Source organism: Plectrocnemia conspersa, unplaced genomic scaffold (assembly GCF_051122295.1).
Source record: "Plectrocnemia conspersa isolate PC_06_02 unplaced genomic scaffold, ASM5112229v1 ptg000011l, whole genome shotgun sequence".
NCBI lineage: Eukaryota > Metazoa > Arthropoda > Insecta > Trichoptera > Polycentropodidae > Plectrocnemia > Plectrocnemia conspersa.
Window position 1 is genome coordinate 8445274 of NW_028277175.1, and position 14374 is coordinate 8459647.

A 14374-nucleotide genomic window follows, 5' to 3' on the forward strand; every position below is an offset into this window, starting at 1 on the left:
AATATGTACTTCAATTATGTATATTAAATTAGTATAGGTACATAATATTATATGAGGAAAATTTATTCAGGAACGTGAAACGGAATTAATCAAGAGTAATATAATCAATTTATGTATATTCGCAAGTTAAATGTTACCTGTTGTATGAATATAAATATAAATTTATGACAAAGGTAATGTTTGCTAATGGATAAATAACATTAACTTTATTGAAATTTCCATCATATAATTTAATTTGATTATATCGGTTTAATTATGCATTATTTTAAAATTAAAAATCAAGGAGATGTTTGTTTTACATTATATATTAGCAATTATATATTATAACTATATAATTCATAGGAAAAGAAAAAGCAATATCAACAAAACTATGATACTTACAAAGGATAATTTATAAAGAAAGATACAGTACAGAAAATATTTCTGAAGTATTTTATTTTGAAATTGACTTAAAATATTTTTAAAAAATCATCTCATTTACTTTGTTACATAGGATAGAATTCTAGCGTTAAATTAAGAACAGTTTTAGACACTTTTTAACATTGTTCATAAATATATCAAAACTGTCTCTCTATCTATTCAAAATATATTATTTGTGACACCATTTTGCCTGTACAAATATAAACAATTTCAGCCAAAGTTTCTGTTATCGAAAAAAAGAAGAAGACGTCATTTAAAAAACAAACTACAAGTGCAACATATATCCGAAAATAAAATAAAATAATTTCTAAGATATGAAAAAAAAATCGTTGATTTAAATCAAATCAATTTCAAACATTCTACCAATTCTAAAACAGACGTTGTTTCAATAATATTTCCAAAGGTTTTTTTTAGCAATATTGACCTTCGTTTTTTCCTGTCTCGATTTTGAAAAACACAGATCGATCGAGTGAATTTTCATTTCTGCCTTTGACGGTGTGCCACTACCGGCATCCGCCATTGTTTTGACACGTTCGACCGTGAGAAAATCCGCTTTTGATCCGCTCGCTCGGAACAGATCAAAAGAGGCGATTTTTCAATGAAAACAACAACGCCGAAAATCGCACAATCGACAATGGTCCATTTCCGCACACATCGCCATTGTGGCGGAGTGTCTTTGTCCACCCATTGACCAGGTATCGACAATGTCAGAAGAAACGCATCCAGCGGCGTCGTTCGAGTGGTGAAAACGTGTGTTCGGTCAAATTTGTTATCGATATGTTGTTACACGCGACAATGCATTCTTGTTTTCTTTATTGAATCGCAATAACTCACAAATTTGGGTGATTTTTTACAAAAGTACAGAAGAGCCGAACGTAACAGGTAAATCCGGGGAATGCGTGCGAAGTCATATATGCACATAATAGCTCATAAAAGTAAGAGTATAGAATATGCATGTAAATACTCAAAGGTATATGCACATTGACCGCTTTAATTAGAAAATATGCTAAAATTGTATGAAGGCGCAGCGATTTATTTACATAAATAAATTTAGGATTTTGATAAAAAAAATGTAATTAATATGGAAGAGAGGTTGGAGGAATGACTGTTTTTTTTAATAATTCATATAAAACTAAACTAAAAATTTAATTAAAAAATAAAAAAAGATTATTACTTTTTTATAATACATTTGACTTCATATTTATTAACGAATTATTTAGGTAAAATTATTACAAACAATATTTTATTAATTTTTAAATATTATATTATTGCTACCATGAAACATAAACTTCATCATTATAATAAACACCCAGATCCGAGAAGATCTCATTAAGTTATTGTTAATAAAATAATTATTATTATCGATATAATTATGATCTAACTAAGCTTAATCTATATTTTTAAATAAAATATGTATAATAATACATATAATTTTCTATAACTTAAAAATCTACAAATTACTATATTTTTATTAATTCAGATTTATATAATCATAAAAAGTAACAACTAGATAAAATTTAAATTATATAAATAATAGCATAATGATGGAAAATACATTTTTATTTTTACTATATTTTACTTCTATAAATTCTTTGTTGATTTTTCATCAAATACGAGTTTTAATAATTTATTTTATAATATATAACTAAAAAATGATATTTTTAACCTTAAGTTGAATCTTAAGCGATGATATCGGAATATTAATATTTTATATGTGATTATAATAATAATATTAGTAAACATAAATAATTTACTTGATGAAGTAGCACTCTCAAATATTACCGGATTTTAATAGTTAATTTGCATTTAAATGGTTCATATTTGTATCTCAAATATGTGGTAGTAAATAGAAACAACGCTGAATTTTAATAGTTAAAAATTAATAAACCATAAAATTTATAATTCAACTTAGATTATAAGACACCATTGATATAGTGATAATAGTTAAAATGTTATTTATGAATATTGTGAAAAATAATATTAAAATTATTGGGATTAAAATTTTGAGAAATTAGTAAAAATATATTTTTTATTCAGTTTCAATTTATTCCTCCTTTGAACTTATTAATTTATTTAATTATATAATGGTGCATTAAAAATAATATTTATTAATAAAAACCAATGCTTTAGTGTTAGTAGTTAAAACGTATTACGAAAAATATATAGTTTTTATTTAATAATTAATTCATATTTTTTTAAAATAAATTTATTTAAGGTGGTGCAATTAAAAGTGGTCTAGATAATTGTTGTATTTCATGATAAATAATGCTTTAGTAATAATAGTTAAAACGTTATTTATACTATAAAAAAATCAATGAAAATTTGTGTTAATAAAATTTTAAAGAATATGAAAAAAAAAATTATTTAATAATTGACATGTTTTAAATATTTCCCTGTTTTAAAATTTTAATTTTATATAAATATTTGTTTTAATACGTTTATTTTAAGAATATAAATAATTTTAAAAACATATATACTATACTATACATATTACTGGTTTATAACTATTCTCATATTTACAATATGTTGAGAGCTACAATTTGATAAAAAAATAAGAATATGAAATTAAACGTTGGTGGTTATAATTTTAATAAAATTACAATAAACCCTTTACAATTTAAGCAAGAAAAATATAGGAAAAACAGAAATAAATGATATTTTTTGTATATTTCATTGATAAGTTGTCTTTAACGTCTAAACTTAAAAAAATATGTGCTTTGACATTTTATGCTTATATTTAAATTTAAGGTTAGAAATTAGTGGGTTAATGCGGTTTCGCGAAATATTTTTACAATATTTTCTGGTATGAAAATGACAGTGCTATTTATTATATAATAATAATTGTTAGTATTTCAAAACTAACATGCATTTTTTTAAAGTTTATTGTAAAAAGGGTAATTATGTATAATTTTTATAGATTTATTTTGAATGACTAGTAATTTAGAAAAAGTAGTATTAATGGCAGGCATATGTTAAAATGGGTCTAATTATTTTTTTATGGATTAAAATTTTATTTTTAATAGTAAGTGCCATAAGGGCCGCAATTGTGGCAAGTCTTTAAAACAAAGTCCAGGTGAAAGCGAGAGAATTTTTCCATATAAATATTAAGTTGTGCATTTTAAAGTAGAATAGATAATTGTTTTTTAAATGAGAGCTAATGCTTTATTGATGTTAGTTAAAATATAATTTATATTTAAAAAAAACATTGAGAATTTATAGTGTTGTAATTTCAAACTAATTCCATAATTTTATTTAAGCATCTGTATATATGGTTGTAACAACAGTGATACGTAAATATTATAGTCTTATGGAATATACTTAAAATAAATTCACGGTTCTTAATTTAAAATAAGTTAAATGATAAGAAAATCATAAAATACCACCGCAATTTTTAAGGTTCTTCAAATTACTGTTATAACAATAAAAAATAAAAGGTATAAAAATGGGTATTAAACGAGCGTTAAAAATACAGCGTAAATATAAAATTTATTGACTTGAATCAGCAAATCATATTTCTCTTCGAAGTAAGAAATATTATTCTCTCGTATATATTCATGCATAATTGAATGTATTGACCCAAACTAATTTTAAAAGACGCATTTTATTCAAATATTACGAGCTCAAGACGAATGTAGAAAAATATAGTCGCGTATTTCACGCTCAATAAAGATCAAAGTTTATTTCTGCACTTCTGAAAACCTTCGAGGATCTTCTGCGAAATTCGCATTTGGAGGGCCAACCAAATGTGGCCCACGTGGTAACGATGGCGGCGGATAGTCTGGCACAAAGGGTTCAAAATACGGCTGAGAGTGAGTTGACCATAACTAAAATATGGCAACTTCAGTCAACCATACACACGGTCGGGCGCAGAGCAAAGGGCTTATGACGTCGCAAGCGCGTGTTATTTATCCCTGGTTAAATGGGTCGAAAAATTGGTTTTCAGCCCTGCGCGAAAAGCGTAAAAATCGACAAAGGGAACATGTACGCGCGGTGATAGAAAATTGCGATTGTGTGACGTATACGCGTCATTTTTGTACATTTTAATAAGTTAATTTTAAAATTTAATGTTTATGAACTAATTTGATTCGAAACGATGCGCAGGTTAGTGATGTGTATTTGCAACACGTGCGCTTTTACGGCATGTTGCATCTCAAAAGTAGGGCTCTCGACATTGTAATAGTTATTTCTTACTCTCATAAAATGTTTTTTGCCTACTTTTAATTGTGATATAATAAATTAAATTTATATTTATTTTAGATCATTAACTATTCCTTGAAATATATTTCATTGTTAATTATTAAAGATTATTGTACTAGCTTCATTATTCAGTGTATCAAGTATTTTATATTTATTTGAAAAAGAGATACAGACGCGTGAAGAGAAATAACAGATGACTCAATAAAAGTCGCTGGCGTTTAAAGGGTTAAGGTGTTGGAATTTCTCCTGCGATACGCACATTAATTGAAAAGCTCAAAAGCATTGTGATATTGTATAATAAATTAATCACAATACCCTGGTTTGGTTACTAAATAATGAAACTGACTCACTTACAATGACATTAAAATAAATATGTAACTTTAGGGGGACGATTTATTTACTATGGTATAAAACTAAGCCGAACTAGTAACACTGATTTAGCAGTGACTTAGATTTGCACATTCTTTAGTGGACCTAGACGGAAAGACGATGGCCGGCGGAGCCATAATATTTTTTCCAACATGTAGCTATTATATAAACATTAAAAAAAAATATTACAGAGGTCCAATGTATCTTATTGACGCCGGTTATCATATATTGGATTATTACTTATACATTCAGCATGTGAAATGCCTGCACTACACTCTCTGGAAGTAGTCCAAACCGAAGTTACAATTGAAGTCGGCCGAGATCTACTACTTCGAGTAAGAGACCACACTGCCACAAATGTGGCAGTGTGGTCTCGTCCGGTGACGTCCGTACGGCGTCTGCTGCGCGCGATCGAAAAATGTGCCAAATAATCGCAATTTTTAAATTGTCATTTTATTAAGTTTGTGTGGGCACTCACCAATACAATATCAGTGAAAACTTTTCGGTCGTAAGTATTCAATTTACGCAAAATCTTTGTCGGCTTTTGCAAAATGCCATAAGGCATAAAAATGATACTTTAGAATACGAGCACCACATCTGTGACTATCCTAGAATTTGTCGCCATCGATTCTAAATAAGAATTCGTTATGGTGTGACATTAATACAAACCGATCTAGGAAAATACATAAGGATATTCGAAACGATTTTTTTTAACAAAATCAAGTACCACTACTTATTTTTTAATTATTTAATTTTATATGAAAAAAATATAATAACGATATCTATTAGAATAATATACTATCAAAAATATAATAAATCTCTTTTGGTGCCCTAAAATATTCAAAGATGTCAGTAAGAGTCTGTTGAAGTCCCCGATAAGCATGTGGTATTATAACTTGACCACGTGACTACGCTGCAGCGCTCGACATGCGTGTTGACCATAGGACGCCTACGCGCATACTGAAGTTGAAGCGAGTTACTCGTCCCACTTTACCTCCCGTTCTCGGTAACATCGGACAACTTTCAAGAGATTTTAGAGCGGGCAAAACCGAACTCGACCGAAGTAACCCACTATATTCTCCGTCCTTGGCCAACTTCCAGAGAGTGTAGTGCAAGGAAAAGAATGAGAGAGATTGTCGGATCTAAGTTACACTTTGAGGGTCAAAATTTTACATTGCGACTATTCTACCACAACTATGCTGGCAGTATGCTACAATTGTAATCAGAATAACAATAATTTAATGCAAAAATGGTTCTTAAAACTAAAAAAATAAATATATAGTGAAAATGCTTACATTTTCATATGGTAAGAAAACTCCCGGAATGTTGATTCAGAGACAAATTAAAAATTATTGATATATGCCGAATCTTCTTAAATTTTTTATATATAATTATGTTTTTGCTATAGACATATAATACTCAAAACTATATTCTTTATCTAGCTGTATTATTTTTAATCTATTAATTTGTAATCTACATGTTTTGACTAGTGATATTTTGTTTTTGAATACAGATATAATCTATTTTTATTACTCACAATTTTTTTACAAAATAAGCTGGAATATGATTCCCTTAAGTCACGTCGACAAATGTATTTAGAAAAGTACTTCTTCAATATATATAATTTCGAAATTTTGAAAGAACTTCGTTTTTGTATGCCATATAATTGCAAGTGATTGTGTTCCTTATTTTTTTTTTTTGAAGTACCACATAGAAGATCATGATTATTGAATAACTTTCCAATAAGCACAACTATTCAACTTTTAACCAGCTATTGCATAGTATAGAATTATTCTTATCTATGTAATCGCAATTGGTTGTTAGTATTTTTTCTTTGTATTTTTAGTAATACATATATTTTTCTGTACAGAGTGCATTGGCAGAAAGTTATTATGTCATGCGAATGTATTTAAAGAAATAATTTTTATTTTATTATTCGGTCTTAAGAATCTGGCAGCCCTGTTCCCTGGTGGCATATGGGTGGGTTATGCACGTGTTTGGACGTCGGCATACGTGTCTATAGTGGGGTTAGTAATTACCGGTTGCATTCCTGACCGCGTCCCTGCAGACAGCGTGGCAACTCTGGTCAGGAATTTAAATTTGTTCCTATCTTATACGGCCGTAATAACATAATATCCACGGCACGCTTTATATGCCATATAAAATATTACGTAAAGCCATATAATGAAATCTTGGAATGATCGTAAATCCATTTCGCGACTCTTAAGATCAATCATCCATTATGCAATAAACTATTATGGCTACGATGAAAATCATAGAAGAAGAGTAATTTGATTAGCACCTTTAGATTAATATCAATATCCTAAAACATATTGCCGCTGATACGAGTTCACTATAATTTGTAATTGTAAATAAATATTTATTATGTCAATCCAAATATTAATGAGTATTAAAACCTATGGACCTAAGTATAAATTGCTTAGCTCCATAAATTATTAAGTTAGGTCAGGTCATGCTCCTTTTAGAAGTAAATGTTTTTCTTTAAATTAAAAAAAAATAATTTGTAAATTAGTAAATTTACATTTAAGACTATCGATACAGTTTATCTATATAATATACTGCATACAACAATGCGTCTTTGTAGTTTTATATTATTATAGGCAAATAGTTTTATATATAACACATTAAAGTCTGTTCACGCGTTTTCACGAGATAGCGAAAAGATAAGTGGTCAGTCCATTCATGCATGAAATTAAAAAAAAAACAAAAACTAAAACTTTTATCTAAAAATGGCAATATATATATTTTTAAATATTTTAGTAGCATGAAAAAATGTAGCCCTTTGTCAAAATATTCAATGAAAATAGTAGACTGTGATGTGATATCGATACACATAATAAAAAATAAATATATGTAATATACAGTTTGATATTATATTATTATAGTTTATATATAATATTTGTATTTAGAATACTCTTTTTCCTTATTTAATTTTCATAAAATTTTAATCTAGCTGATGATTAAAGTACAGACGAACACAAAAAATTATAAAACAGTGAATAAAACACACGAGAACATAATTATTTTATAAATAGTTTATAATACATTCTAATATGAGATAATATTCACATAAGACACATTCTATCACATGTTTTTTATCATATTTTGCAATAAATGACAACAGCATTTACATGAAAACATTGATTTTTGTTTAATTTAGCATGCTGATTACTTAAACATATAATCATTCTTAAGACATTCATTTTTTGTTAACCGGTAAATGCTCGAGAAAGATCTAATCGAAATTTTTAGTCAAAGTGTCAATCAGAAATCCCTGTCCCTTTTATACCTGCTCTGAATGTAGCTGAGAATTTAGCAAATTTAACTACTGTTGTTTTTATAACAAAATTAACATTTATTGATAATTTTAGAGAATCCTTCAAATTTCTTAAGAAATGATAAAACATTATTTTGCATTTTTTTACAGCTAAGGAATCAAATCAAACAATACTAATGATTGTTGAGATTAATAAATATTGTACAGATTTTTTTGTCAAGCAAAATCAAGTTGCACTCTGTAAAAAAATAAATGTTTAATGCATGATTTACTGAGAAAAAGCACCGTATTTATTTGTGTAATGATATAGTTTGCATTTTTATGGTACGTATTGGACAAATTGTCAGATCATAACAGCAGTTATACATCTCTCATGTGAATTTACAACACAATTTTTTAAGTCCTTTATACAAAGATTTCAACTTAACTCTATGAGTTATGCTCTAAATAAAATGGGCAAAATTAATTCACTCATGTTTATAAAGAAGGTGAAAAAAGTTATAATTCATAATACAACTGAAAATATTTTTTGTTTAAAAATCATACAGCAATATAATAAATATTAAGAAAATTTCTAAGAACATTTAAAATATGACCCATTAAAAAGTATGGTAATCTTTGAAAATATTTTAGAAACGAGCAGGGAAAAATCATAAAAGTCTTTTTGCTTTGCCATTATATTATTCAGGAGCGGTTTAAAAATTTTTTGGTAGCTCAACGAAAATTACTGAGTGAAAAAAGCAGAAATCAAAGAAGTTTTAAAACTCTTAAAATTAGTTTTCAAATCAATGAGATAACGATATTCCAATATGTACTATATCGATGCAATTCTGAAATTCGCATTCAATCAATTAAAAACATAGCTAGGATTTAAAATTCTAATGATTGTTGGGATTAATAAATATTTTACAGATTTTTACAGATTCTTCGTTAAGAAAAATCAAATTTCTCTCTATAAAAAATGTAATGTTTAATGCTTAAATAGATTTACTGAGAATTAACACCGTATTAATTTGAGAAAGGATATAGTTTGCATTTTCATGGTTCGTATTGGACAAATTGTCACGTCAGAAGAGCAGTTCTGCATCTCACATGTAATTAACCTCACCATTTCTGTCCTTTGTACAAAGATTTCAACTTAACTCTATGAGTTATGCCCTGAATAAATCTAGCAAAATTAATTTACTCATGTTTATAAAGAATGGAAAAGAATTTAATAATTCATATTAAATAAATCTAAATTTATTTATCGTATCATATTTTTAGGAATAACTCATAAAACAAGTATGAGAACAATAAAAACTTTTAATAAAAGATTAGTTAAAGAACATGAGAAAAATACGCAAAAAATATGAGAAATATGAGATATATTGGATTATCTTAGCACGATGCATTAACAATTTTATAAATGCTATTTCGTATACATATATAAATTTATGTATCCAAAAATTCAATTTTATGATCCCGAATGTTGATGGAAATGTTGGTACATAATATACATTGATTGTTTATTAAAATATTTATAATTTATGACATACCTCCTAGAATACCATCAATAGTATAGTCCTTCTTGCCATCTGGATCAGTTCTGCTGCCACCTCTCAAGAGCCTCGATATTGAAGAAACGCTCGGTGGATCCGCTACTCCTTCCTGAACACAAATATAATTATTATAATAATACTAATAATGATAATCCTTATTAATTATTTCATAAGCCGAAAAGCACGCGAATAAATCGAGCAAACAACTTATTACAAAAGCACACACCACGCCCAGAGGCTTTGTTGTCCTCATCGCAAAATTGAAAACAAAGCCTTTTGTGAAATGAAAGCTTCCACAAACCATATTCGAACGCAATACGCTGGTGATAAATTACGTATATTGAAAGCCATTGATCTATAATCCACCGCCAAATACATTTCAATTTGCGCTCTGTTTGATTGATGACGTTAATTGACGTACACTTAGTGTCTGTGAACGTGAATTAATTAATAATATTGATATTGATATCAGTTTCACAGTTGATTGAATTAAAAAGGAAATTATTATTACAGAGTTTTATAAATACTAATATGCATTTAAATGTACATGTACTTTACATAAAAATTGGTACTTAATCGTATATATATATAAATATAAGATTTAACTCGTAGTACAATTTTTTTAATATGTATTATTGTGTGAAAGTATACATGAGAATATTGAGAAAAATTCTCCTAAATTGATCCGATTTTTCTTGCGGTAAATAAATACGTTTTGCTTAAGAATTTGCCAACCAGTCTTGTTGGTTTTGAATAATGCTCCAGTTCATCCTTCAGACTTTGAGGACGACTTACTGAAGGTATTCAAGTTCACTAAGGTGAATTTTGTTCCTCCTAAAACCACTATTCTAACCCATTTCGAACTTTAAAAAGCTTCTACACCGAATCACTATTTTAGCGATGTTTCAAAGTCGCCGAAGGAACAAATCTTACTCTTAGAGACTTTTGGAAAAATATTTTTACGTAACTATCTCAAGACCGTCGAGGAGGACGATATTCAAGAGTTGGTGAAGAAACATGGCCAAGAGCTATACACCGAAGAACTGATAAAACTACATCGCAAGAAGCAGCATGAGGCTACATAGGAGATCTCTTGTGGAGAAAGTGACTGAAAAACCTTTCACTTCAAACGAGGTGAGGGATATTTGTAAAATGTGAAAAACAGTAAAGAAATTCAAGGTAAAGCACAAGGTGTGAGCCATAAATCTATTTAACAACAATACAGTGAAACCCTTTTATATTAAATTTAAATAAAAAAAAAATCATAATAACGAATCAACTTTTATTATTTCTAGCGGAGAACTTTGCTTTGATATACGAGCACATTTGGGAACGAAATATACTTGTACACCGAAGCTAAAATTGAAGTATTGAATCTTTCAAAAATTCAGCACAAATAAGTTGGTTCTTATATGGCTTATAATTATAAAACTATTGACTCTCAACAATTTTAAATTAAAATGATAGGAAGTTATTAAAAACCGAGTCAAAGTATAAAATATAATTAGCAGTTCTTAAATATTATATTCATATTATAAAAAGCAAATAAAAATATGTAATACATATTTAGTATTTATTAATATAAATAATTTATAATATATGAAGTTACTTAAAGGTAATAAATTATTAGATATAAGTTACTTATGATATTTATAAAAAAAAACATAATGGTATATAAGACTATATAAATCGAATTATATTTGTAATAATTTTTTGCGACATAAATCTTACAACACAGTGGTGTTATTATCAAAATTATAATCGATAAAAAAGTTAAAGAATTTATGATATTTTTTAGTAATAATATATTGACAAATTAAAAAGTTATAGGTTTTAAGTAAATAGCTAATGAAGTATAACTAAATACAAATAATAATAACTCATTCCTTCAACCGATTGCAAATATTATGTATGTTACAGTAAATGTGTATTACCAGTGAAGTTTAATATTTACTGGCGTTTCAGTGAAATCATAATCAAATATATTTTCACCGGTAGATTCTGCTAGAGAAAAAATAATTTAACTAAAAAGTTGCTAGTGAAATTTTATGCTGCTCTAAACTGTCGTTAAAACTCATTTTAAAATTACAAAAATTCCCTTTGCTGTTTGAATGAATTAACAAAACCCAAAGTGAACAATAGTTCTTGAATTTTCATTAGGTTTGGTTTTGTTAAAATTATTTTAAATAATGTAGTACTTTGTCATACAATATGATTACACAATTCTATAAATCTCTGATCATGTGAAAATACGCGTACCGGATCATATCAGATATTTAAATCTATTGTTGTATACATTTTAACTGGCTGGGTTAGTGAAATTATATTTATACTAGTTAAAATATAAATTCACTAGTGTAACATACACAATATGTGAACCTATGAAGTTGAAAATAAAAAATTAAAACTTTAATCCTAATAATTATTTCTGTTTAATAATAAAAATATAAACATGTTTTATTATTATTTATAGACTGAGAATAATAATAATCAAGTCATTTATTGACCCCTCTTTCATCGTGCGCGATTTATAAAAATTATAAAATAACATTTTCCGCACAATGTCCTTAATTAAAAAAATAAATTAAGCTCCCTCGAACATAAAAGAGAACTGCACAAAATTGAACGATTTTTTTTCCAATCTGAAACGCCGCTGTCTATTCATCCCGGGCCAAAAGATCACAAAGTTATTTTTTATACGAAAACTCACACAAAAAGGTTATTTTTTTCAATATAAAATCATTTTCGGTAGCGTGTCGAATTAGCATTGAAAACATTGAGCGATTTGGCATCGCGCGCGGCAGATGCATCCTTGCAATGCAACGAGCGAGTACCTACAGGGTGACCGAAAAATAAATGAACAAAAAAAATATAATCGAGTGTAGAGCAGCGACTTATGCGTGTGTAAGTTTTAATGCTATTGGGATCGTAAAAGGGTTTCATTTCGCGAACGCGTCCGTAATTATTATGCGAGCGATCATTAAAATTGATCCCTTTTATTGTTCGAGGTCACATCGACCAGCACGGATCGAATCGGCAAAGTTTTTCGAAGAGAAAAGGATGATAATAATAAATATTATATTACTAAACAAAATGTGAAAGGGCGCTATAAAAATAATATATGTAAAAAGCAGCATATTGTAATAAAAACGAATATTACAATTGTAAAACACAATAGCGTACGTGGTTGGTAGCGAAAATATTTACAATACGTTTTTATGTTATATTATGGTACGTACGAAAGAGAAAAATGGCTGAATAATATTTTTCTACAAAGTAATAAAATTTAATTCAATTCATGTAAGTATACAAATTGTGTTTTAAAAACAAAATTAGCCAAATCTACATATTTATTACTGAAGCTGAAAAAATAAATGTCCCTATTTATTAAATATATATTTTTTATTTTACAGTAAAAAAAATATAATTCATAGTAGTGGTAGAAATTTAAAATAATCTTTACTAATTATTACACTATCTAATTTTAAGTTTTTTTTTTTATAAAATTGCACGATTTTGAAGGTTTTCTCAATAATAGCGAAAGCATCAAAGAAGTGGCCAATTTACTTATTGGCGATGATTTGTTCAAAATAATAGTTTCGGAAACAAATTTATATCATCGGCAAACATCTTGCAAATACAAAAATATAAAGGAAAAAAAATGCTCAATGGAACGATGTGACAGTAATTGAATTGAAAAAGTGGTTTAGTCTACTTTTTAAAATGGGTATAGTTCATAAGTAACAAAGCTCATAATCGAGACGCCAATATTTCGAAAAGAAAGTACTAAACCCATATCAGACAAGTGGCACCGTGTTTATGCTGACAAATTTTAAAGTAGCGTTTTACTTGAAAAATATTTATTTTTACGAAAAACAGAAGTTTGTGGAACAATACGAAATAATCGGGGTTTGCCAGAATTTCAAAAATATAAAATTCTACAAATAAAACATTGTAAAACACTTATGCAAATATGAAAAACAAATAAAAAATGAGATTTCAGAATGATACATACTTTTCATAACAGCCAGATGATAGACACGGGGAAAAACAAGAACTACCGGCCTTACAATATATAATGGACTGTAATAATTATATCAGGTGCTGATCTCATCGATCAATAGTTACCTAGTTACCTTATATAATTTTTTGAAAAACAATTGAATTAAAGGTTGTTTTTTATTTATTTTAATGCGCGTTGTTTTATTCGTTCAGTGTCTATCAAAATTTTAATCGTAACAGTGAAATTAAATTCAAAGATTTTCTTTTGAGTAAGGCTAAGGAAGGATGCATAATTTAGTGGAATCTATCGATTCTGAAGACATTTCACAAGTTTCTACCACATCTTGCCTGCCCGTGCTGTCGATCCACCATTAAATAAAAGTGGAGAGAAATATGTGAAAAGAAAATGTAGTGTTTGTTCTGCACATGGAATATGGAAATATACACCATACATGTGGATTAGTTGTGAAAAAAGTGTTTTTATACGTAGCAAGAAATGTGAATAGTGTAAATGAAAAATGTGTAAATAATAAAAATAAATATAAAT

At 27.8% G+C, this 14374-nt stretch overlaps 1 protein-coding gene across 4 annotated transcripts in view; it reads right to left on the minus strand.

Annotated features, from left to right (window-relative positions):
• The window catches only part of LOC148229364 (protein gooseberry-neuro-like), a 59972-nt gene that overhangs the window by 30064 nt on the left and 15534 nt on the right, over window positions 1-14374 (minus strand). For all 4 annotated transcript variants that reach the window (XM_088197741.1, XM_088197738.1, XM_088197739.1 and 1 more), the window contains one exon: window positions 9823-9934. In XM_088197741.1, the coding sequence (XP_088053867.1) occupies window positions 9823-9934 (112 nt within the window). The remainder of the gene's footprint in view (window positions 1-9822; window positions 9935-14374) is intronic.